The sequence below is a fragment of the Diadema antillarum genome, unplaced genomic scaffold, assembly GCF_040938485.1.
Source record: "Diadema antillarum isolate AM-2024a unplaced genomic scaffold, OU_Dant_1.0 seq00001330_RagTag, whole genome shotgun sequence".
Lineage (NCBI taxonomy): Eukaryota > Metazoa > Echinodermata > Echinoidea > Diadematoida > Diadematidae > Diadema > Diadema antillarum.
The window spans coordinates 234,743-262,417 of NW_027272100.1; the positions used below are offsets into that span (position 1 = coordinate 234,743).

The window sequence follows — 27,675 nt, forward strand, 5'->3', positions numbered from 1 at the left end:
CATGTTAATCTACTTGAGTCAGTGTTCAAAAACGAAACAAACGCATTGAACGGTTTGAATAGATCTGGGTTTGTTCATTATCATTTAACAAAATTAATGATAAATGTAAATATGAATGTGTATGATTAAAGCCGAAATAATTAATGAAATCAACGCGATCCCGCCAGGTGAAAATAGCGTAAAAATAGTTGAATAAGGCGTGTTAATCTACTTGAGTCGGCATTCAGAAAAAGAAACAATCGCAATCAACGGTTTGAATAGATTTGGGTTTGTTCATTATCATTCAATACTGCATTTCACAATGGAAATTTTCTTTCTTTCAGAATGCGCTACGAGGTACAGATTTGCGTAAAAAGGATCACAACCTTCCAAATTTCTTGTCGCATATTTTTCCAGAACGGATGTAGAAAACGCGAAGACATTTTCGGAAGAAAATAAAGAACTCATTCTTAATCCCTTCTGTTGCAACGATCATACATTGAATAAGATTACAGCCGAAATGATTCATGAAATCATCGCATTCCCGCTTGGAACCAACAGCGTAAAATACCTCGAAAGTTACGGTAAACAATGCATGTATGTTACTCTATTTGCGCTGGTGTTTAGAAAAACTTAACAAACGCATTATATACTATCTGTTTTTGTTTTATGCTGTTTTTCACAAATGAAAAAATATACTTTCAGAATGGTTCAATACAAGAGGAAGAGATAGGTGTAGAAAGAATCACGAATATAATATAGGCCTACTTGTCAAGAACATAATGTGAACTATTACGTGAAGAGATTTTCAGAAGAAAAATAAAGAATTAAGGCATTTTCAGCTCCTACTTTTTTTCCGTCTTTTTTGTATCAATTCACAAATAATTTCCCTCAATACTCTCAATAATAATGATCCATAATTGTGAAAAAACAACGCAAAGGATGTTCTTAGTTTGATTGATGGGTATATGACGTCATGCTTATGTTTTTCTTTGTTTTTGATGAGTACGGATAACGAGTACGGTTATAACGAGGTAATATCGCCGGTCCCACGGACCTCGTTATAACGGGGTTTCACTGTAGTGCTGTGCAAAACACTCACTATGAGGAACTCATAACACGTTGAAAATTGCAAACTGTAAATGTTGTAATTTTCGTGCTATTAATTTTTCACGCAGAGCAGCTCCAAAACATATTCACGGGTTCTTGATTTCGAACTGTGCAATTGTCAAACCACTCAAATTATTCACAGAAAATTGTGAAGATACTTTGGTGGGTTTTAGAATTTGCGATGGCCAAAAGTAGCATAAAATATGCAAAAATAAATGTACCGCAAAAATTTCTGTGTTTACAGTACTTGAAGCAGGTGCTGCAGCCTTTCCTGCAAAATTAGACCTGTTCTCAATACACCCAAATTTGTAATAGTAACTTTAGATTTCATTTCAGTTCCAAAGGGATTCATAATTTTGTTGATATTTGACAACATAAGCCTGTCCAGCAAATCACAGCAGACTTCATTGTTGAAAGACATAGTAGATTCCCACATTGATGTCCATCAGAGCTCCTAATGGTCACTCAGCTACATGTGTCATAAGCCATACTTTGCTGCAAGGTGTTGACAGGCTTCTTGGTCTACGTCCTCTGCTGCCAGATGAGAAAACAGATTCCTCACAACTAGAAGAATGACGAAAGCAAGACAAAAAAAAAAAACTTCTGTAAGCAATGCTACATGGCACCGTGATCATTTGTTTGTCTTGTTTTCTACAAACAACAATTCAGTTGAAAGTTCTTCTTGAGGGCATATCATCCTGAAGTTGATTTGTAGATATCAATGGCATCAGGAATGCATCAGAAAAGCAAATAATGCAGCACAACCCCTCCATTAATTAATAACAATGATTAAAAAAAAAAATCATCAGCTCACTCTCTTATAGTTTGCTCATTAAGTTAAATGTTTGTTTTGGTGTTACATGTGTGCTACTCATATCCAATGACACATTATTTTCCTATATTAGCCTGTACAGGCAGATAAATACTAACTCTTTGTTTATAAAACTAGGATGGGGAGCAATGTGGCACCCAACTGACAATGGTGCACAAATGCTAGTAGAGATACATGGATGTGAAATGTACCTTCATATGCTATTTGCAGATATGGTCTGGAATTTTCAATAACAATCTTGCTCCACGATCAAATCAAATTCAGCTTGTATGTTCCTGCAATGCACAGTAAATGACTACCCTCTTTTCTCTAGAACAATGCCAAACCTACCCTATTTCCTAAAGGAGGAAAAAAAAAACAGGGGTTACTATGAGGAACTATTACGCAATTTGTCCTTTTTAATTCATTACTTAAAAGATTTAACATATCTACTATTACAATCAACTGGTGATTCAAACAATTCAAGTCGCCCATATTGCTACAGACCTTGAAAGAGAATATATTAACAGTAGATCCTTGGGATTACAAGATTTTCCTTATCATAATGAAATTTCCCATAGTATGCTAAATGATGCACACATGTAGGACTACAGACTGTTGCCACACATTAATACCAACTGGCACATGATAAAATTGTCTTGTCCTGAAGCAGAGTATATTGAATACTAATTTTGTACACATTTGTATTTGTAGAATCCCATTTTAACCACCACGAGTTTTGATAATGAAAACTCATTTTAGTTGTGGGTCCATTAATAGTTAAAACAGTTTGTGGCGGGATAAGTTTTTCCTGCTTCTAACGACATGCTCTCAGTGGATTCCTTTAATCCAAACAGGATTGGAAACACCTGCGAATCATAATTAAAAGATCAGTCACACCCTCTCCTACAACCAGATGCAAAAATTGGCAGATGATATGCTGTGCTGCATGCTACTGAAGCAAAAACTTTAGCCCTCATACAGCACTGTACAGCGAGTGTTAATTCTCTGCTTCTCTGTGGATGTATCTACATGGGTTGAGATGTGTGTCTTGTTGTGAGCCCTTGTAGCAAACACTGGGAAGTCGAAAATCCTCCCCCCCCCCCATCCTTTCAACATCCTCGCAAAGAACAAAGAAATTGACAGAAATGTCCGTTTTTCCAATAAGGTCCTTTAATCCTTGCAGTGCAATGCAATGCAATGCAATACAATACAATACAATATAGGTACTCTTAGAGTGCTCTTATGAGTAAACATGTAATACAGCACTTCAAAAAGTGATAATATCAAACTTCCACTATGGGGATAGGGAAAATAACAAATGAAAAATACTTCAAAGTATTTTGTCATGGATTTCCACACTATGCACATTACATCAAATGCTTAAAATTCTGACGAGTCATCGTATCAGTGTTCATTTTAAAAGGGGTCCCCTCTACTTTGTAAACTTTAATGTTGGAACTCACCCTGCTTTTCCTTGGAAGACATGAACATAACGTTCATATCAAACCTTTTCACTCTTGACAGTTCCTCCAGAGTTTCAATGACTGGTAGCTTTGACCTGAAAAAAAAAAAATGAAATAAAATCACAATATAAACATATACATCTGATAAGGTTGCTTTCACAAAGTAGGCATACTTAAAAAGTGGCAAAAACTTGTATTACACTGCCTTTTAGGTAATATAGTCCGACCTCTCCTATCTGGCCTACCTTTATTTTGTGACAAACTGTACTGGCATAAACAGGTGGCATATTACCTCTAAAGATCTGTGCTATTGTGTTGTGCTCTCATCAGCTGATATTTTGCACTCTCACAACAAGTTGAGTACATTAATGCATTTTCCTGGAAAATACATGAAGAGGCCTGATTTCACTGTCCAGGCAGGAACTTCACCACAATGCCATAACAGCTGAATACATCTGTGTTGAGAGCACTAAAACAGGCAACAACAAGCATACAGACTACTTGAAAAAGATAACTGTATGTTTCCCCTGTCCCTTTTGACATCCTCACAGCCCAATCCATCAGTGCACGATTCTTTACATTTATGCATTTAAGTTCTACCAGTATTTCATATTAAAGGGAAGCAGTCCTGAGATTTTCACTGTACTGATAATTAAGACGAGTAAAAAATATAACCTTTCACCAATTTATACGCGTGGACATCAAAAATTGTCTCCGTATGCGATTTTTAAAAAATAATTCCTGCAAGCGATCGTGTAAGAGCCTGCCAAAAGGTGCAACGTCATTGATGCCCTACTCTCAAGTTGACAGCCGTGCCTCAGAATGATCATATGTGATTTTTTCATAAAATGTGACAATATGTGGTTTTATTATTTCAAACAAAATATTTCAAGCTTATTTATATATACAATTAATATAAAAATAAATAGTAAACATGTATTTATAAATAACTAGGGATGACGAGCAGAACACCGCTGGAAAGAGTTGTGCATCGATGACGTATGACTCTCCGCCAAGACTTGCTCATTTGCAGAGTCACACTTTTTTAACCGAAATGTACAAGCTTATTTGGTGATTTGAAAGTTTGTTTTTGATGAAACTAGTTCATTGGAGGTACCAACAACAACATATTTTTTTAAATTCCGTGAGGACTGCGTCCCTTTAACATTGACATCTGACCTGTGAGTCTGCAAACCTGAAATATCTAATGTTAGCCTTCGGGGGTGAGCTTATTTTGGTATAACACTAATTTCCTATGGACACCTACCCGGGACTTGTTTTCAATGGGTTAAGATACTCATTTTATCTAGCTATTATTTTCCGGAAGCTTCTGGATTTAACAGGACTATCTTGTGAATACTGATCTCAGATTTGACCTGAATTTTTTACTCTGACCTTATCAGCAAAGACCTAAGTTCTGTCTCTGACATGGTCTATTGGCCTTTTTCCAGTACCAGAGTCTATTAAATTCTACTGTACTATTTTCCAGTAACTATATTCATTCGAAAACAAAATCACAATTTGGTTCTCACTTCTGTTTTTTTCTTGATTACTCAAAAAGTCTACATGTCACTTGTTCCGTAAAGTTCATCAATAAAGCAACCTTGAAAAGAAATCTTTTATATTTCAAATAATAGCAAAACAAATCATCCTTGATGTCCCACAATAGGTACATAACATAGATATATAGATACATAGATTAATAGATAGATAGTAGAAAGATAGATAGATAGATAGATAGATAAATAGATATTGGTTTATTTCATCAAAAGGAAAGTACATAGCACCCCAGAGGCTGAATTGCATCTCCTTGATGTAAATGTACAAACGAAACGATACAATACAATAAATATTCACATTAAACAGATACAAAAAAGGGAGCCTTATTACATATACTACAATGTAACCTTGACATGTGACCTTGAAACATGTATGAGGCACTACTGTGTGGTATACGTACTGACACATCACACTCATTGCAGCTGTATATGAACCCAAACCACATAGTCACTTTGTGGGATTTGACAAGATCTCCACACACTTCACAGTATTCCATAACCCTTAGACCTAGTCTCCTTCCCCATCATCTACACTGGCTACTTGTCACTTGACATAGGAGGTCTGAAATACTCAGTGAGGTGCAAAATATAAACAATGCAGTCATACTTATACAACTGGATTTATTACCAGTACTAGTGCTAGGTTTTCCAGGGCCCCCAAATCAATCACAAGTCCCAAAATCAATCGCAACTTGCATTGAAGCTCACATGAAACTTGTGATTGATTTCTATCACAAGTCTTTATAAGACAGGCCCCAGGTATCACATAGTATATTGATGGATAGGTAAGGATAAGTAAAACTTACGGAATGTAAGATTCCTGGAGAAGAGTTAGTATCTGGGTGAGCATTGCTGTATCCAGGGAATTCTGAAACAGCTTCACAAAACTGGTAGGTGGGATTTTCTGAAAATAAAAACAAAGAAGTGCATGCTGTGTAGGAAAGAGACATTTGCAACTTGGAAACGGTTAGTATAAACTACACTCATTGACATTACGAATGGCCACTGCCTCTAGAAATCAAAGGAGTTTGGGTTACATGTTCAAGTGTAAAAGGATGAGCATGATTACAAGCATATCCAATTGAGGCATACTCTCGAGTGGATACAATGTGATAACAAATATGACATCATGTCACATTGACACCAAACTGTTCTAAATCAAACATTTCACAGGAGTGTTGGTGTGTATGGGTTAATATTTTTGTGTATGTACAAACAGTTTTCTTTCCACAAGACAGGTATATCAAACTAGAAATATCTGTTGCTACAATAAACCTCTGTACAAGACTTGCCAAAAATCTGTCAAAAATGTTGCTAGTAGAGTGCACACAAGCAGAATCTCAAGAATCAACCTTTCATGTATAAGGATGGAACACGCAAAGGGTGCTACCATTAAAAGTTTGAGGCAGCAAGATTTTTTGATGATACACCTCCATACCAATCTGAATAATTTTTAATAATTTTTAATAAATCCAAAGCGGCGTAACACCAATGTATCCAAAGTAAGTGTTCTGCAGTGCATGTACTTTAACTCCTTTATGTGCCACGTTCGCACGCCCCACTCAGTCGACAGCATGCCAACTTCCCATATTCTGCTCGAACGCACAAAGCCACCCAAACGGAACGATCAATAGCCAAATGCAACAGTACAATGAAGGCGTTTCTTGCGATTCCATTCCTGTCACATGTAGCTTGCATTATATGTGGTGAGTGGCTATCAAGCGGTTTTCCATACTTGATTTGTGTGTAAATTCTAAGTTTCATGCACTGTTTTGTGTTCAAAAGTCATGCCTCCACGCAAATGTAGGTACTGGTCATTTAAAAGAAAAACGATGACAGAATTATCATACAATTTACATCAAAGCAAAGCTGGGAATTTTCTTTACAACTTTGCTCATTACATGTCCAGGGTAACGAAAATCTATTGAACTTACATAGATTTGAAAAGCAGAATGTTTCCCCAGAGCATGACTACGTTGCTGTCTCAGAATAATGTGGCACACAGGGGGTTTACACCATGGCACATAAAGAGTTAAGATACAATTATGGCAACTTCGCTGAGGACACAAGTATACTGACACCAAAGGAACGGCATAGATTTACACTGATGATTGATTCACAATGTAGCTTGAACTTTGACCAAGCTTTGACTAACCTTGGTTTTCAAGCTTGCAAGCATCAACATATTTATCAAATTACATCAAAAACTTTACTTATTTGATGACACCCCAAAAGGACTGAATTGAACACACCTTGAAATATTCAGACAGTATGTCTGGATGTCCCTTGAGTCTCTTCCAGTCAGCTTGGAGCTGGTAGGATGACGATGGCACAGCTGGAATTGCAGGCTTGGTGGTGGCTCTCAGCTGATGATTTCCTCTTTGGCACAGAGAACTTCCATGACTTCTAGATGTACTCAGACCTGTCTGATGTTTAGTCTTTTCTCTGTCTTCAGCTTGCTTTGAATCTGGTCTTACGTCTTGAATGGTAGGTGTAGTTTGCACACACTCTGATTGTTCTGCTCTGAAGTTCATTGTTTTAGAATCCCTAATACTTATTGGCACACTGTCTCTCTGGTTAGACTTATCATTTAATCTCTCCTGCTCTTTTAGATTTTCTTCTTCCACTCCACAACCAACTTCCTGGATGATCATTCTCTTGAGTGGCTTCTGCAATTCACAGTGAGGAAAAAGTAGAGAGGCTATATCAAATGCAAAATACATTGAATGAGAATTTTTATAATGCGAAGTATTATTTGGACAGTCTTTATTTGTAAACGTCATTCTCTCAAGCTTTTCCTCAATATGAGGTGTCTGCAGGAAATGATACAAATCAGGCCTTAAAATTTTCTTTGATGACACACATTATATTATGTAATTGCACATCTTGATTGCTAAATCTTCTACAGTAATATGTTCTATCAAGAAGTAACCACACATGCTGCTGTTACTGATCAATTAATAGCCTCGTATTCTATACGAGCCTTTTTTTCAAAGGCCCTAACACTGTTGTTAGCACTGACAGCCATGCAAATGTGACTTTCATCCATGAGACAGGAGAGAGCCTACCCTGAACACCAGTCTTACAACAGAATTCAGATCTTGAGTAATTCAGCCTGTTACTTCAACTATTGGAAATCTTGATTTGCCAAGTAGCCACGATTGCAAAATGTATCATACATCAGCTCTGCTGACTGGTTGTGATTTTTGCTACAGAATGCTGTTAGCAAAATTCAAATACACAGGTGTAAGTAAAGCAATTCTGGCAAGTCTCTATCTTGGCCCATTCACTGGGGTTAGAACCTCGCTGGCATCTTGACTCTGTCTCACTTGACAACCTTCTGTTTGCTTCTCTTGCAATTACTACTGTATAAGGGCTTTTAACAAAAGTTTATTTACCAAATAAATGAGGAATTGACTTGAGGCCTATAAAAATCATTAGCATTCATCTCCTGATGAAACAAACCATTGGCCTCTTGAGTGTTGTTACTGTATCACTCTCTTAAACATCCAACAACAACAACATCCAACATCCAACATCCAACATCCAACAACAACACACACACATACACATACACACACACACACACACACACATATGTGACCCGCTACAACAAAATGATCCTAAAGTCGGGTGAGGTCGATTATTTGAAAATTGCATGACACAATTCCCTAATCTTTCTGCTCTAAATTGATGTATAACACGTCTTATAAAAATAAGTGGCTGCGGAGATATCGATGTTTAAAAGAGAGCATGTCAAGACGTCTGGGAAATCACTGTTTCGAGAAAAGCGCCCAAAAAGTTCTCCTTGCGACGCAGTCACAATCAAGAGACATGCAAGTCAGTATTCACCTCTGGACAACAGAAGTTAAGCCCTAGCAACCCCCGAAATGCTCATTCAAACACAGCGTCGGCGGTCTCCTCACCGACCAATCAGTGACCAGGATGTCAGGAGAAGCGGCTAGGCATAGCGCAACCCGCCCGCACGCACCAGTCGACTGGGCAGTGTGCGAGCTTCACGCTTCGGTTCGCGGCAAGCAGCAAACTGACCAATGAGATCACTCTGGTCGTTGTTAGGGGCGGAGCCTATGTGTGGCGCTCAATCCAAATGTTCGAACCGGTTTCTGCTTCGTTGAAACGCCAAAAAAACATGGCCCAGAAAAACGCTATTTTTTTATCTTTCCTTTCATCAATTTGCTTCAAAATTTCGACAGATGATAGAAGACATGTCAGACTCTAATAATATGTCAAATTCAGAAAATCATAAGTTTTGACCAATTTTGATGCTCTAACTTCAAACTCGATTTTCACAGCTTCGACCGTGCGCGACTTTAGGACCATTTTGTTGTAGCGGGTCACATATATATATATATATACACAGTACTGTAAAGCCTGAAACACTTATAAAGGGAACCCAAACCCAAAGAGCAATGTGGATTGAGAGAAAGCAGCAACATTAGTAGAACACATCAGTGAAAGTTTGAGGAAAATTGGACAATAGATGCAAAAGTTATGAATTTTTACAGTTTTGGTGTTGGAACTGCTGGATGAGGAGACTACCAGAGGTAAATGACATACATGGTGTAAATATTCTAAAGAGAATGGAAAACGCCACTAAACACAAAACAACAACAACAACATACATGTATGTGTGGACAACAATATAGAGAAAATATAAAGAAAATCCCATGAAATTCACTTTTCTAGCATAATGAAAGAGCACTTGACTAACCACTTTCAGAAAGTGGGGGAATAATTGCTACCCTTAAAGGACAAGTTCACCTACATAGACATGTGGATTGAGTGAATGCAGCAATATTAGTAGAACACATCGGTGAGAGTTTGAGGGAAATTGGAGAATCTGTTCAAAGTTATGAATTTTTAAAGTTTCTGCTTAGTCACGGCTGGATGAGAAGACTACTACAGCTGGTGATGTCATATGAGTACAACGATATAAAGAAAGTATAAAGAAAATTCAAGATATTCTCACTTTTCTCACATAACAAAAGAACACTCGACTTCTCTATTTCAGAAGTCAGGGGGAATAATATTACCCCGAACATACGTCAGTAACAAGTAGAAGAAATGTGCACTTTATTCAAAAAGTCAAGTTTTGTGAAATTCTCTTTTTATTGTCCTTATATCGTTGTACGCATGTGACATCATACACTGTAGTAGTCTTCTCCTCCAGCAGTGATTGTGCAGATACTTTAAAAATTCTTAACTTTTGAACGGATTTCCCCCAAACTTTCACTGATGTGTTCTACTAATATTGTTGCATTCACTCAATTCACATGTATTAGAGGGTGAACTTGTCCTTTAACATACGTCAGTCTCAAGTTGATGGAATGTGTAATTTTCATGAAAAATGAATTTTGTGGAATTCCTTTTATATTGTTGTCCACACATATGTCATAATCTCTAGTAGTCTCCTCATCCAGCGGTTCCAACACCAAAACTTAAAAAATTGTACTATTTTCCTCAAACCTTCACTGATATGTTCTACTAATGTTGCTGCTTTCACTCAATCCACATTTCTCTTTGGGTTTGGGTTTCCTTTAAGTATGAACATTTTCACAAAATGCCATTGGTATTCCATGCATTATGTATATCAACACTTTCGCATGCACTGAACTTTCAGGGATCCTGACTCCCAGCCAAATTCACTAAAGTTTCAAGCACGTGAGAATTTCTGGTTTAACAGCATCTTTACCATGAACCTTCAAACTGCAGTAAATAGGGTTGTATCCTGACCTTTGATCGCAAGTGAGGTGGTTTGTCCACGGCCTGAACGATGTTAGTAGGTTCCATGGCCTGGCGTCTCTGCTCCTCCTTCTCCTTGAGAAGTTTGTCAATCTTCTTCACTTCATTCTTGGCTTGCTTATTGTCTGGCTCAATGTTCAGGACCTGCTCAAAATCTGCATCAGAAACACAGGGTACTAAAATGAGGATACTGAATACTTTGTTGCAACGGTCAGCACACACGAAAAGAGTCAATGCATTTCCTGCAGATTTGCTGCTTTATTTTCTGCTTAATCTTTGCATTTAGTGGATAGGGATGCTTGAAACCAGCTCTAAATTTCCCATCTGATTCTGCTCATGAAAGGTTGTCATTGAAGGTTGTCTTAAAATGAATGGATCCTACTTTTACCAGCCAGTCATTCAAACATAAAAATCAACATGATCCGTTATGAATTTAGATGCCTAAAAAGAAAACAAAATGAAATTCATACGCATCATAGGAGTACAGTATTGATTACAATTTGTTTTGGGGTTGTTGTTTTTTTGTGACAACTGCAAAATACAATCTAGTGAACATAAAGTTAGACAAATCTTTAATTCATTTGTTACCAAACTGTGGAGTAGATACCACTGTGACTACCTTTACATGTATCTACCTTTCTTAGCCTCTTCCAGTTTACCAAGTTCCACTCTGGCTGATCCTCTCCTGGCATATGCCTTCACATAAGTGCAATCATGAGCTATAGCTACATCGCAGTCCTTTTCTGCCTCTTCATACCTGTGGGGAAAACATAAATCTGGAGATTATCAAAGCTCCCCATGGGTGGCACGTTGAAATCTCATGATATGGTCGATGTGACTGCCACAGCATGACTGCAACCATGTGAATGATATAAGATCACTTTTTTTTTTTGTAATGCTTGTAGCATTTACTATCCAGAAATTGTGACACACCCTCCTAACCCTCAACTGATTACCGGTATATGTTGCTCAGTCTTCTGATTACCACTAAACAGGCTCAATACCTGCACTGAACTATCATGATATACATACTTCTTCTTTTTTTAGCTTTCTCTGCACTATCTGAAGATAGAAATGAAAATACAAAAAGAGAATTTGCCTGTTTTGTTTTTTTGACAATTTGAAACACTAACTTTAAAATTAGCAGTGATCATTCTTGACAGTAGTTCACGTAACATGTAATACAGTCTGCCCATCCAGAGCCCCAAAGTCCAACAGTTACTACTGTAAAAGTGGATATTTTCACGTGACTAATTTTTTGCGCTCAGATGGATAAGAAGAGTTTCGCGTGTTTTTAATTCCGCGGTATCAAGACATCAACTACAGGAACATATGGCAAGCAAAAATATTTGCATGCTTTTACTTTCGTGCTAGTTTCTGATTGCGCGAAATGCGCGAAAATTTAACACCACGAAAATTTCCACTTTTACAGTATTCAATTTGAATGACAGCACAGCAATTTGCAATATGAATGAAAGAGTCACTGCTCTTTCTTCTTCTTTTGTCGTATGATGCAATACAATGGGGTGGGTGAGGGGTTATAGACTTATAGGTTGATATCTAAGCTGTGGATCTAGTTCAGGGCAGCATCACTTACTTGAGCAAGTTCTTCAAGCCCACTTCCGCAGGAAGATGAGCCACATGAACAAATTGCTCATGCCTATTAAACTGTGACCATTTTCAACATCAGGATGTAAATGTAAGAAAGCAGGATACTTCACTGATTTGGGCTACAAAGAATCATTCTTACAAGTATTACCTTTTCAATTTGAGAAGAGCCATGGCTCTGTTTGCAGACAGCAAGGCATTGCTTCGATCCACTTCGAGACCCTTGGAATAGCATGCTATGGCATCCTCATAATTGCCCTTCTTGAAGAAGTTATTGCCCTGAGAAAACAGAAAAATGTTTACACAACTTCACCACTGAATTAAAAACAAAATGTTTTGACGATTATAGCCCCCGCAACTAGAAACGTGTTTGCAGGAGCCAACTGCATATTCTTGAAAATAAAGAATGTGTACATGTGTGCGGACTAAAGCCTACATACATTTGGTCTGAAAATTAAATTTGTCCCTGCATATTACAGAGTAATTAAATTCACTGATGAGTATACATAATTATATGCATCAAAAGACTAACCTCGGTATGTCATCAATTTCCATAACTATCATGCAACCACAAAATCTGGAACAAGTAACCTTGTATCACACCACATTATGATACCAATTAACATGCCTTCACATGCGTATGAAGTTGTACTTGGTGCATATTTTACTCAATGTGGATACCAAAATAACCTTTACCACAAGCTGCCCAATATACCACACATGTATTATACTGATTGCCTGGTACTACTAAACTGATACAACAAATCGGCCAAAAAAAAGGTTGACATTCTAAGTTGACATCCTAAGCATTTAAAGGACAAGTTCACCTTCATAGACATGTGGGTTTGGTGAATGCAGCAATATTAGTAGAACACATCAGTGAGAGTTTGAGGAAAATCGGACAATCCGTTCAAAAGTTATGAATTTTTGAAGTTTCTGTTCAGTCACAACTGGATGAGAAGACTACTATAGCCTGTGATGTCACATGTGTACTACGATATAAAGAAAGAATAAAGAAAATTCAACATATTTCAATTTTTCTCACATAACGAAAGAACATTCTATTTCTTTCTTTCAGAAGGCAGGGGGAATAATATTACCCTTAACATTCGTCAGTAACAAGTCTAAGAAATGTGCATTTTATTCAAGAAGTAAAGTTTTGTGAAATTCTCTTTATATTTTTCTTTTATCATTGTACGCATGTGACATCATACACTGTAGTAGTCTTCTCATCCAGCAGTGACTGCGCAGATACTTCAAAAAATTCATAACTTTTGAATGGATTGTGCGATTTTCCTCAAACTTTCACTGATGTGTCCTACTAACATTGCTGCATTCTCTCAATTATTATGTATATGAAGGTGGACTTGTCCTTTAACTACAGCCTTTTGTCAGCTTTTGCAACGTGTCACTGCACCCACATCCTAAGCTTCATGAAATCCTGTCATCTGTCTCTCCATTGATTTACTACATGCACAACACAATTTTGTAATTTCACTTGACTTATAACCTGAACTTTCAATGTATCGGAACATGATATTTTGTTGAAAATCTAGTAGGAGTGCAGCAGTCATATTACATCCATGCACCAACATTAATGATGTAATGTAAAATATTTTGCACATTTTGGCTATTGGTCTTTGGTACAATGTACATTTTGCCAAAATTTTCCGAGACTTGCTGAATAAATCTGATGGAATGAATAAAACTGTATACACTGCAGGTATTCATTGCAGTATTGTGTGCACACTGGAATTTGTATCACTTTATACGATGAGTCATTGTGTAAACAAAAAGTACACACTGACAGATGGGTTATTGCCATTATGTTTCTGGCATACATGAAGAGGAGTACAGTAAGAGAAAGCCACATCTTGTGTCCTATGTGGGAGCAGACTTGCAACATACAGCCAGACCTATCAAACTATGAACTTCTCAACCTGTTTCTGGAATCCCTTTAATTTCTTGCAGAACACAAACGAAAACATATGTTTAAATCACTTTTTTTTTTGTGGTTGTTGTTTTGGGGTTTGTTTTTTTTTTAGGGGGAAGGGGTGTGTGTGTGGAGAAAAACAGCAACATATCATTCTACCATCCTCATACAAACTTATTGTTAAGGCAATAATGTTTAATTTTGAAGCGAATGCACATGTAATACTGGTACTCTCAATAACCTACCTTCTCTTTCTCTGCATTTGCCTCCATGATTCTACGCTGCATCTCCATCTCCTCACGTTCAGCATCACTGTCCGTCTCATATTCATCTTCCTCCACTACTTCCTTCCTGTTGCCGACCTTATCAGCATCATCACTGTCATCTACTGCTGCACAAGCTTTCTCCTGAAAATAAAATTCCATACGATATGATTTAAACACGTAACATGCAGACATATTGTCTAACAGTATGCCGGAACACATAAATTCACTTTCTGACAGCCATATAAACTGATGTCTCACTGAATATACAGTAGCTGTGTGAAAGAAGTCACATCTGTATTTCGCAGTATGGCTGTATTCATCATAACAATGTAGCTCTCCTTCATAACTGCTTTTAAACATAATTATGCTCAGAGGCATGCTATGCAATCATCATTGGTCAGCAACAGCCTGTTATCAGGGCAATAACCCCCCCCCCCCCCCCCCCCTTAATACTGTTTGGGATGAGGTGTTTGAGTAAAGATTAGGATTAGAGTTTGGGTTAGGGTTAGGATTAGGTTCAGGATTAAGATTAGGGTTAGGGTCAAGGGAAGGGTCCTGTGTAATTGCCCTGGGGGTAATTGCCCTAGACCCCCTGTTGAGTATCAAATCATATTTTGTCACAGCCTAGCCTGTAGATGTTATGCTGTCATAATCTAATTGAAAATAGGAATTCTTGTATCTGTCTTAAATAATTGATGCAATACCTGTAGCATCAGGACTAAAAGAAATTGAAGCAAGTAATGTTTTGTAGCATCTAGAAAGTTCCCTATGACTACTTGGATCAACACTATCATACCTAAAGTACTTACAACATCAAATTTATCCCAAGCTCTGTAATCATAGGCTCTAATCTTTTTCCCTGGCTGTTGCTCTTGGGTAGGATCAGTTTGAATTGTCCTTGCAGCTTCCTCCTGACTATGTCCAGCATTCTTTTTCTTCCTGCGCTTCTTCTCCACATTTCTATTCCGTACTGGTGGCAGTTTCTGAAACAAATACAAAACACATAATACATATTGCTTTAATAAAAAAATAAGTCATTGCCATCTTGGCGATCAAGGCGCTTAGGGGCCATGCATCTTAAAATGACACTTATTGATGTTTTAGGTTACAGGACATTTCAGCTTTTCAACAATGCCATTATAATCCAACTTTGGCCATTAATGATGAAATAAAATTGTCATGGATATTGCCAGATTCACATAGAAACGGGGTAACAGATTTGCTACTGACCTGTTATTCTCCTATACACACACGCATATTTTGCTGAAAGCAGCCAGAGCTTTTCATGTTCCTGAACTAGGGGCAAATGCAGCAATATGGCCTTGGCAAGTTGTTTGTTACTCTCCCTAATCCTCTCAGTCAGCCGGAGTGTGTCAGAAGGAATTGTTCAAACAGCTCACCGTTCTGCCACCACTCATACTATCAAAGTAGGTTAAAGGATAAGTTTACCTTCATAGACATGTGGGTTGAGTGAATGCAGCAACATTAGTAGAACACATCAGTGAGAGTTTGAGCAAAATCGGGCAATCCGTTAAATTTTTAAAGTTTCTGCTCAGTCACGGCTGGATGAGTAGACTACTATAGCTTGTGATGTCACATGAGTACAACGATATAAAGAAAGAATAAAGAAAATTCAACATATTTCCATTTTTCTCGCATAACAAAAGAACACTTGACTTCTCTCTTTCAGAAGGCAGGGGGAATAATATTACCCTTATGTGTAAGTCAGTAGCAAGTCGAAGAAATGTGCACTTTATTCAAAAAGTAAAGTTTTGAGAAATTCTCTTTTTATTGTCCTTATATAGTTGTACGCATGTGACATCATACACTGTAGTAGTCTTCTCTTCCAGCAGCGACTGCGCAGATATTTAAAATATTCGTAACTTTTGAACGGATTGTCCAATTTTCCTCAAACTTTCACTGATGTGTTCTACTAATATTGCTGCATTCTCTCAATCCTTATGTATATGAAGGTGGACTTGTCCTTTAAAGGGACTGTACAGTACTGGCTGAGGTGGGATTCATGTTTTGAACATTCCTCAGTGAGATAATGAGAAACCACTTATGAAATATGGAAGAGGATGTAATCTTAAGAAGGATTAAACGTTTATTTCATGAAAATTGGTTTTCAAATGGCTGAGATATCCACACAAAAAAAAATGATAATAATAAAAGGCAACAGGCCACACCTTTTATTAGGATCTCTTTGTTTCACCTTGTTTTTGGATATCTCAGCCATTTCAAAACCGATTTTCATCAAATAAAATTTTGATACCTCTTAGAATTGCATGCTCTTTGACATCTCAGAGTGGTTTCTGAATATCTCGCAAAACGTTAAAAGCTAAATCTTCACCTCGACCAGAACTGTACACACCCTTTAACTGTTCTGCATTACCAATTCACGTGCTTTTTTTTGTTTGCGCTACTTTATTGCACAAAATACATGAAAATTTCAACTTTTACAGTATACAAATGATGCACCTGTCTGAGCGCATCCTTAGGAATTGTGCGTGTTGAGAGAAAACATACAACTAAAACAGATGAATGTTTGTGACAAGACCGGGGAAAAAAAATGAGAAAAGACGAAAAGAATGAACTTAAAACCACTTAAAGAAAATTGAACGATTTAGAAGGAAAACTAGGTTATTTCCAGAGCGGAACTTGCTTGAGCAATTGCTAGCACCCGAAGTTACGATGTAGGGCCTACCACAAGCACTAGCGATGTCAGTCCGAAGTCCCCCAATTTAGCGACAATTGTAACTTTGCTACTGATTTCAAACCAAGCATATCAAACAAATACGATGTGAGAATGGAGTGAAAAAAAAATTGTATTTGAAAGAAAACATTGGAACATATGAAAATGAGGTTACTTTCATCGCTTTGCGATCGAGCTGGTTGTGTGGTGTTCATCTGGCTAATATTAACAACACGGCGGGTAAAGTCGGCCCCCAGCACGCGCAGTACAACTACTTGTAATGGGCGCGCTAGATAACAGTTCTAGGCCGAGTTTACCCATAACTACGGTACAGGTGTGTAAATTTAGCTGTATCCAGCGACTAGGCCATGGCTACAAGACAACTACACTCGTGTGGCTGGATCTTAGTGGATGGTAAAGACACGTGCGTGTGGTTGTAGACTAACAAGTTAGACCATCTATACACTGCCCCCCACCCCACATTGCACATGGCATAGACTGGTTCTACTGTAGTTAAGGTAGATATTTCTACTTCTATTCACTAACGTTAGGCCTAACCTAGCCTGACCAGACACTGTGCTGCGCACAGGGTCTGACATGTGTTAGTGTTTCAACGTTGTAAACGACCGTCACTATTGACGGCAAAATCACATAAAATACCTTTTATTTTGTATGATTTTAAGAGTAATATAATTTGCAACACTTACCTACAGCGTATTTTCCTGATGGTTGAGTTGAATTCGGCGTTTTGTTGGTATCCAGACCTTATTGTTGAATTTTTCGGAGTAGATCGTGCGGTGGCATCTTTTCCTTCGAGAGCTTCACAAAAGCAACAAACTACCACGCATGCGCATTCAGAAGTGGTTGCTTTTTACGTACGCCCGTGCGCCCGTGCGTTTCATGTGTTACGTAAAGCTTGTAGTAGATCCGCGCGTGCTGCACCGGCAATGATTTGAACTTTTTTAGTCGGGGTCATCCGACTATCTCATCACTTCCGCCCCGACTACCTACGTTGTAGTATACGAGAGTGAATGCCATTCATATAACACGCAGATGAGGAGTGAAGCAGTAAGGACGTTTACAGACCTGATTTCAGCCATAGATTTCGGTAAGTTTTAGACGTAATTAAACAAAAAATCGCATACCGGTTATTGAATGATGGTCATAGATTACGATAATTCCTTATATTATAGTTTTCCACGATTAATAAAGATATTCATGAAGGAAACAGTGAACGATATTACCACGTCCAAGAAGGAATAGAGGTGCAGCGCTGTCGCCAGCGCTGCGTGTAGTTAGGCCTAACCTAACGTTACATAAACCATGCTGGATATATCACTAACGCCATGGTTAAAATTATCAGTGACAGTGTAACAATTAATTTATATAGATATCTAGGTCTAGACAAGACCGTCTAATTAAAGTCATAAATTAAAACTCCTCCAGAGTCCAGACAGACGAATTTGTCTGCCTAAAACTTACATAGACTATCCGACTATTGGCCACCAGAAACTTGTATTGTAAATTTACTGTATCACGTGTTAGACCTGTATTACGGCTAGACACTCGCTAGACTACTGTACTACGAATGACCAGAAACACCATGCGATTTCATCTTCGCTGACAAAATACGTACGCTTGACCGGTAATAACTTGAGAGAAATCGATAATGCGATTTGTGCAACTATCACCTTTTCCTTCTCCGAACTCGTACAATCATTCTCTTTTAGTTCTTGATCCTTCTTCTTAATATTTGTTTCCATGCGTTCAAGTCCCTGAGAAAGCTCTGCAGATCTTGCTGATTACGCCGTACATCTGTCTGCAACTGAAGAAATTTATCAGCACTCATTTTGAAAGAAGAGGAAACCTAGCCTCCTTGGTTACACGACCGCCAACAGTTTTGTACTATGGATGGTCGTATAACGTACGCGCATTTACCGGTAAACGCTCCCATATGCCCAGCTTTCTATCGGCATCGCTATCGCGACGCACCAGCATACTTGCCTCCGCTTTCAATCGTTAGTCCAGTCAAAATTCTCATGGTCGGACATCCGGGTATTTTGCGTGTCACGGGGTCATGGATAGCGTTGGAGTGAAAACAAACCACTCGCGTGAGCCTGGAGTGAACGCTGTACGTGTTTTCTGCCGGGGCGCCCCGCGAGCATAGCGCTAGCGCAAGCTGTACTGCTGTAGCTGTGCGGGCGGCAGGATTAGGCCCTAAGCCTACCCTGAATTAGGCCTTACCCTAAGCCTACTACAGTACTAACGTTAGGCCTATAGCCCTACCTGAAGTTTCTATGAGGTAAAGTAAGCGTAGATATCGGGGTAGGGCCTACTCAAAGAGGTCCTACTGCACATCTGGCCATTTTGTCGGGTCGTTGATCCAGAGTCCTGCCGCGATTTCATACGGGCACAGGTCCAGTCCGACTGCCTTCAACTTGGCAAAATACCGAGACCGATCGATCGACAGGATCCAGATTATTAGAATATTGCTGGCAAGACATGGTGCATGTATCTCATGAATGATGGCACAAATGACAAAATGAATAATGAAAAACAGTCGATCCCCATGATGTCTGCGTAGAGTTGCACATAAATTATACGCGTCGCACATGCACAGCATGCAGTATGCGCATTATGCAGGCTTAGCGCTTGCAAGCTGTTTGTTTTCACTCCAGTCAACCGGAAGTGACGTGTAGCCGACCGCAAGAATACGACAAAAAGGGGGTTAACCACTGGCGTAGCCGGGGGGGGGGGGGGGGGGGGGGGGGGCGATGGGGGCGGTCGCCCCCCCCCCCCCCCCCCCCCCCAAGATTTGGACCGGGGATTTGGGAGGCGGAAAAAAAATGCGTGTATACTGTATGCTTGCACATGAAGCGGGTCTCCTTTGCAACCTTTCATCAAATAAGATATATATTTTTTTAATATTTCACTCAAAGTGTGCACCAGATCGTTGAATTTCAATTCAAAATATGCAAAATCTCTCGTGCTTGGGAAACCCTCCCCCTCTTTGCCTCTTTCCCTAGCTAAGTACACTTTTTAGATTTACAAAAAAATTATGAATAATTCTGAGTGCACAAGACTTATCACTTATATTCCGAAAACTCAAGGTTCCCTCATGTATAAGGGGAATTTCCCCTTTTAGTTTCGACCCTTTCCTCCCTCAGCCCCCCCCCCCCATCAGTTTTTCTTTTTTTTTTGGTGATTTCCCAAAAATGTTGATTCCATCAAATATGCGTATACGAGATATCTCAATTTCAACCTTAAAAAGGAAGGGAAGGGTGGAGATAACACTCGCCCACGCCTTCTCCCTGCTCGCCCCCCCCCCCATGCATATAGAGTAGACTGTGGCTATACCCAGATCGCTTTATTTCAATTCTAAAAACGCAAAAGCTCCACGAGCGGGAGGGGGAATCCCCCTTCCCCTAAGCTCTTACTAGACTTTATACATACACACAGATGGTGCACATTCGGAATAAGAGCTAAATTCCATGATTTTAACACTTCGATGAAAAAGTATGGCACCAAAAATTTGCACCAGATCGCTGAATTTCAGGTCTGAAAACGCAAAATTACCTTCGTGTGGCAGGGGATATGCCCCTATCTACACCCTCGTGTGCATGCTTTTTCTGTTTGATTGCTGAACAGACAGCGTTCATGATATTCAGTGTAAGAATTGATACAAGAAGACTAGTGTATTTAAATTATACCATTTTATAGGTAAATTGTTCAATAATAATCTACACTAAAATATACTGCAACCTTAAACAAGTGGGACTGTTTCAACTCGTTAAAACACGCAAAAACATGCATCAAATTGCACCATTTGCAACATCAAAATGCAAAAAGTTCTCACCGTGGGAGGGGGGACACCCCCCTCCCACACCCTCCCCTACCCCCTCGCTCGCTCCGCTCGCTCGGGTTCAGTCGCGTTCATGATATTCAGTGAAAAGAATTAATACAAGAAGTGTATCTAAATTATACCCTTTTATAGGCAAGTTATTCAATAATAATCTACATCAAAATAAACTGCTACCATAAACAAGTGGGCCTGTTTCACGTCGATAAAACGCGCAAAACATGCATCAAATTGCACCATTTACAACATCAAAATGCAAAAAAGTTCTTACCGTCGGAGGGGGGACACCCCCTCCCCCCCCCCCCTCGCTCGCTCCGCTCGCTCGGGCTCGGTCGCTTCGCTCCCTCGCAGACTAACCGCCCCCCCCCCCCTAAGATGAAATCCTGGCTACGCCGTTGGGGTTAACCCACAACTAATTGCAACAGAAACGATTCCACTTGCATTTGACCCGGAAGAGCTATTAAAATAACATATTAAAAGTTCCCTAAAATTCGAGTGGTGGATCAGTGTCTAATTTGCATAAATTCAAAATGGCCGCCATACAACCTATTTGTGCCTATATCTCGGGATATATAACCCACAGAAAGTAAATTCCGGTGTCTAATCCTATGTTTTTTTAGGTCAAGCAATACAATTATGTTATCTGTAGCAACTTTCAAGCACCCTTTTATATAGTTTTTGCATATATTTGCATATAGTTACATGCAAAATGGCCGCCATATTGCCTGTGATAGCCGTATCTTCGTATACCATTCAGGAATAAGACCCTATATCTGGACATTAAACCCGCAGAAAATAGATTCTGGTGTCTAAACCTTTTTTTTTTTTTTTAGGTCAGGGAATAGAATTATGATATAAACAATAACTTTCAAGCTTCCCTTTATACATTTTTTGCATATATTTGCATTTATTTAAATGCAAAATGGCCGCCATTATGCCTCTACAGGCTTATATCTCTATCTGTAAAAGGTACCCCGTGACGGTGTCTGTGGTCTTAATTTTACTGCTGAGAATCACTGATATAGAATACGTTCCAATCAGGAATAATTACCTATATTTCACTAAACATTTGCATAATGTATTTATACATAAATCTATTCAAATTAAGAGTAGCTTATATCCATAAGCTACTCTACAAAAGTTTCATGAGTTTGGACATTTTGTTTACATTGTTTACAGAATGTTCTTGTCATATCAGGGTACCATGTCACTCACTCACTTTCTGAATAAAGGACCCAGGGGTCCATCCCTCACCCGAGTATCTCAAGTTCACCTTTCATGCATTCTTACAAACTATTACTTGGGAGAGAGGAAATTTGAAGACTTTGGGAACCCCTAGGGCCATATCTGGAAGCCTTTAGGGACTTCCAGGGCCCAGGGAGGCATGATGTTCATGATATACATGACACTAGCGATAAATGCACCTACAATACTAAGTTTGTTGAAAATTAATTTGACCATGTGTTTTCAAAAAAGAGGATCAAAAATCAAAATTGGTCCCCAATAATTTGGTCCCAGCCCCAAGGCTGCCGCACCTAGATCAGATTTTAGGTGCCTTTGGGCATCCTGTGGTCTAGGGGGGGGGGGGGGTAGATGGTACCCATTTTACCAATATTCTACTAGCCAAGTTTGGTAACAAATCGAACACACACTGCAAAAAGTCCGGTGTTAAATAGTGAACACCGAGCTGGTGTTAAATTTTAGGTGCTCATTTATGGTGTTAAATTAACACCTACGGGTGTCACTTCCAAATTTTAAACTGTTTTTTTGAAGAGTTTCTAAGTAACTGCACTTCTTGTTGATTTTTAATTTAAACAAGACGATCAAGAATTTTACATTAAAATACTAGATTTTTGAAAAGATGTGAAAATAAATTTACACCAAAGTAACACCAGCTGGTGTGGTCCCTTATTGAAGCTGGACGGGTGTTAAACCATTGATATTAACACCAGCAAATATCAAATCAACACCATGTGGTGTCATTTTTGAATTAACACCAGTACAGTGTCAAAATAACACCAGGTACAGTGTCAAATTAACACCACGAAGTGTCAGGTGAACACTTTTCAACACCATCACAGTGCATTTTTAACACCTGTGGGTGTGGTCCTTTATTGAAGTTTGATCGGTGTTAGATTTAACACCCGTGGTGTTAAATCTAACACCGATGTTTTTACAGTGCACCTTTTGTGAAGATGAACGTGTGAAATTGGTTTCTATTTGGCTCTAGCCCCAAGTATGAGTATATTGAAAGTATGCTTATACACTCACTGATGTATTTACTCAATGCTCTTCTAGTTTTATAAAAGAAGCAACTCTAAATTCAGAGGGGGACATAGTGCCCACACGTGATGTATTATATATATATATATATATATATATATATATATATATAATATGTATATATAACACGAAGTAGGGTGGTAATGCATTTTAGTCCAAGAGTGCTATTTATTCAGATCAAATTTTCGACGGATACATTCCTCTTCCTCAGGGTCGACAATGACAATTGTGAAGAAAGATCGTCGAAAATTTGGTCTGGCTAAATAGCACTGTTGGACTGAAATGCATTACCACTCTACTTCGTCATCTTTTCTGTACTGGTACCAACACGCAGACTACAAGTATCATATATACCTGTATATATATATATATATATATATATATATATATATATACATATATATATATATATATATATATGATATGTATATATATATATATATATATATATATATATATATATAATATAATGTGTAATATTTCGAAAAGAAGATAAAATTGCGAAAGTAAACTTAAAACTATATGCAGTCTCCAAGATATTCAACCTTGTACATTATACCTAGCTCTGTTACACCTGGTTCTACTTTGTGTGTGTGTGTGTGTGTGTGTGTGAGGGGAGATTTTTTTTTTTAATGATAGATTCCTTAATTTCGGGGCTCTGGGACCTTTTGGACATGGTGTCTATTTGAACACCTTGAAAGTCTATCATCCTTGGGATGCTACTCGCCTAGTTTGTTGAAAATCTGTCATTACATGGGGTTTTTAAAGAGAATCTGAAAATGATTTTTGAAAATGTATGCATGACTGACGACCGGACGGCAGAAGATAAATGATGACTATTTGCAATATTAGCTTGAACGTTTTTTTGCTGTCTTGAACCTTTGGCTAAGATAAGTTTAAAATCTCATGAATCAAAGTCACTTAATTTCAAGAAAACTTTCTTTCGTTTCCAGTACATTATTTTCATTTTCTACCTTGTGATAATACAGATAATCAAGGTATGTAATGTGATCACTGAAAATATAGATCAATGATAAAAGTGTAAGTGTTGTAAACTGTGTCGATGTCTTTTGAGAATGCTTCTTATTCCTAGTCACCAATTAGAACAGCATCATCTGACTCCTCACATATTTAAGAAACACAACATTACAAGTGTCTGATATATAATGGCCCACATCTGCCACTGGTATGGGTTGTGTGCAGTCAAATCTGTTTGCCCTGCAACTATACACTGCCAGTCGCTGAAAGCCTGTCTTGCAATTGCATCAGACTTCCTTCAGGAGTTCCTTAATAGCTGCAGCTTTGTCTGTAGTGATCAGAGCATATTTTTGATTAAATATCTACCTCAAATCGTCCAAATTCCAATGATTGTATGTCATTTCCCATCCACTGTTTAACATGAAGAAAAGCTGCTGCTGAAGTGGAGGGAAGGGGCCTTTTGGAACAGGAACAGAAAATGATGTTATGTACTTTGTTTTGTTTTTAATCTGACTTAAGACTGCTTTTTTGCCAGTAAATTGAATTCAGTCTTCATGCTGCTCGCATTAACGAAAAAAAAGCCAGTGTGTTGATGAAAATGCTATTAGTGCGAAGCCTCAATGCAATAGGAAACATTTCTTTTAATAAAGCTGGAGATACACGTACAACGCGAAAAATACACGTACAACGCGAAAAATGGTAAAAGTAAGACTTATAAGAATTCATACGTGTTGTACGAGCTTGAAGCCGATGAGAAGGATGCTGTTTGTATTAATTGACTGATGAATCCAGAGTAATAGTGATAGAAATGTTAAGGCATTTCCTTTTTTCTTTTTTTTTTTAATCTGGCTGTAAATCACAATGTTGTACATTTTCAGTAAGTCACTGGGTCACCTGGTGAAACCGCGCAAAAATATGACAAAATCCACTTCCATACAAATTATCACTGTCATATGTTGCACATAGATAAACATGCCTTTACCAAAAGTTTTGCAACAAAAGACACAAGTATCGACTAAACATGGATACAAATCATCGCACACTTTGAAAGCTATATGAGATATGTCCAAACTCATGAAACTTTTGTAGAGTAGCTTATTGATAATCATGAACTTGATGACATGCCCCCCCCCCCTTTGGCAAAAAAAGGGATAAATAATGAATTGCAACATAGACACAAGTATCAGCAGTAAACATGAGGGCAAATTACAAAATATGATACATTGAATATACATGAAATATTTTAACGATTCCTACTACATAATTTGAGGCTTTAATATTTGTGTACCTATTGAGCACAATTTGGAAGCTACGTTGAGATTACAGTTAAATAAAGATATGTTCTATTCGATGCTACTTACAGTTGTTTTCTGTTCTGAGGCTTTATGTCAAGAAAATGTGAGTACAATGTAATACAATACTTTTAATCAATGCAAGAATATAAACACTAGGTGTAAGGATAATCATCAGGGTTGTGAATGGTATCATAACAATTTTCCCTTGAAATCTTGGATGTTTACATTACAGTACAATTAACGTTCTGCAGCTCATATTCGTTTATCTGAAATTATATTCTCGGTAGTAATTTGAATAGATTTATGTATAAATATATGCAAATTTTTGGTGAAATATAGGTATTTATTCCTGAGTGGAACATATTCTACATCAGTGATTCTCAGCAGTAAAATTAAGACCACAGACACCATCACTAGGTACCTTTTACAGATAGAAATATAAGATGCAGTGGCATTATGGCGGCCATTTTGCATTTAATTGAATGCAAATATATGCAAAAAATGTATAAAGGGAAGTTTGAAATTTACTGCTTATATCAAAATTGTATTCCCCGACCTAAAAAAACGTAGGTTTAGACACCAGAATCTATTTTCTGTGGGTTTTATGTCCAGATATATAGCGACTTATTCCTGAGTGTATACTACATTAATGGTATACGAAGATACGGGCTTGCAAAGGCAATTTGGCGGCCATTTTGCATGTAATTATATGCAAATATATGCAAAAACTATATAAAGGGATGCTTGAAAGTTGCTACAGATAACAAAATTGTATTCCTTGACCTAAAAAACATAGGTTTAGACACCGGAATTTACTTTCTGTGGGTTATATATCCCGAGATATGGGCATAAATAGGTTGTATGGCGGCCATTTTGAATTTATGCAAATTAGACACTGATCCACCACTCGAATTTTAGGGAACTTTTAATATGTTATTTTAGTTTCCCTTCCAGTTCAAATGCAAGTGGAATCGTTTCTGTTGCAATTAGTTGGGGGTCATTTCATATTTTGACTGGACTACGTGTAGAGTGTACGCCTATCTTTGGTTGAATCAGGGAGGTGGATATATTCTTTTTTCCACCTCCCTGGTTGATTCAAGGAGGTACTAGGCGAGCTCGCCTTGGTATACTTGGGTGACCCGCACCTCGTCATAGTTAATGTTTGCCCATATTTGAATCACATTTCGCCACTGAAATTCTTTGAAATCCAATTCATACTAGTACCTCCTTGCTTGAATCACGTCGCGTCTGCGGTGTTTGCTGGTTGGCCTACTCATGGACCTACTAGGTCCATGGCCTACTCTCGAAGAGATAAAATGAATATGAATTATAATTACATGTATTGCATCATTATACATCTATCCTCTTCCGCAAGAAAAAAGAAAACAAAAAAAAAAAGAAACAGGAAAATTTCAGCAAATGCAAAATATCACTGACATGACGACATGGACTAATACTAGCACAAAGTAGACCTGTGTTTCTTGTTTCAAATCTATCTCTTTCTCTTCCGTTGAAGTCCATGTAGGCCTATAATGATAAAATGGAAGAAATTTCCCTCATATCGGTAGGTATCATTCCGTAGTTCACTTAAAATAGTTCTAAATTAATGTGAACAGATTTTAGAGATTTGTAGATGTAGGCCTATCAGTGGCGGATCCAGAGGGGGGCGCACGCCCCCCCCCCCCTTTATTTTTCGTTAAAAACAGAAGAAATAAAAAGAAAATAAAATGAAATGAAACCCGGAAGTGGCACCAGAAATATTAGTCACATCCCCCCCCCCCCTGTACAGAATTCCTGGATCCGCCCCTGTGTATGGATATTCGTGCTTTGTATTAGGGGAACCAGGGGAGAGTGGGCAAAAAAAAAAAGTTTAAAAAAAAAGTCCAGCAAGGCATTTCCGCGTTAGGCATGCCACTAACATAATGACAGTATTTTTTTTTTCAATAATGATCAGTTTTATCTAATACTATGAAATTGAAAACAGTATGCTTTCCATTTTTGTCTCGGACCTTCGGGGCAGATGAATGAAACGCTTCTAGCTCCTATAGTAGAGGTTGTCTTCAATGTGAA

The 27,675-nt window shown here is 38.2% G+C and overlaps 1 protein-coding gene across 1 annotated transcript; it reads right to left on the bottom strand.

Moving 5' to 3' along the window:
• Nucleotides 1–1,380: 1,380 nt before the first annotated feature.
• Nucleotides 1,381–19,039, bottom strand: LOC139708384 (RNA polymerase II-associated protein 3-like). Its single transcript, XM_071620337.1, is given in 11 exon segments — nt 1,381–1,653; nt 3,367–3,461; nt 5,732–5,829; nt 7,178–7,594; nt 10,680–10,843; nt 11,324–11,445; nt 12,448–12,575; nt 14,475–14,636; nt 15,305–15,478; nt 18,882–18,949; nt 18,952–19,039. Coding segments are annotated over 11 exon segments (1,602 nt in total). The 3' UTR covers nt 1,381–1,567.
• Between the last annotated feature and the right edge of the window lie 8,636 nt (nt 19,040–27,675).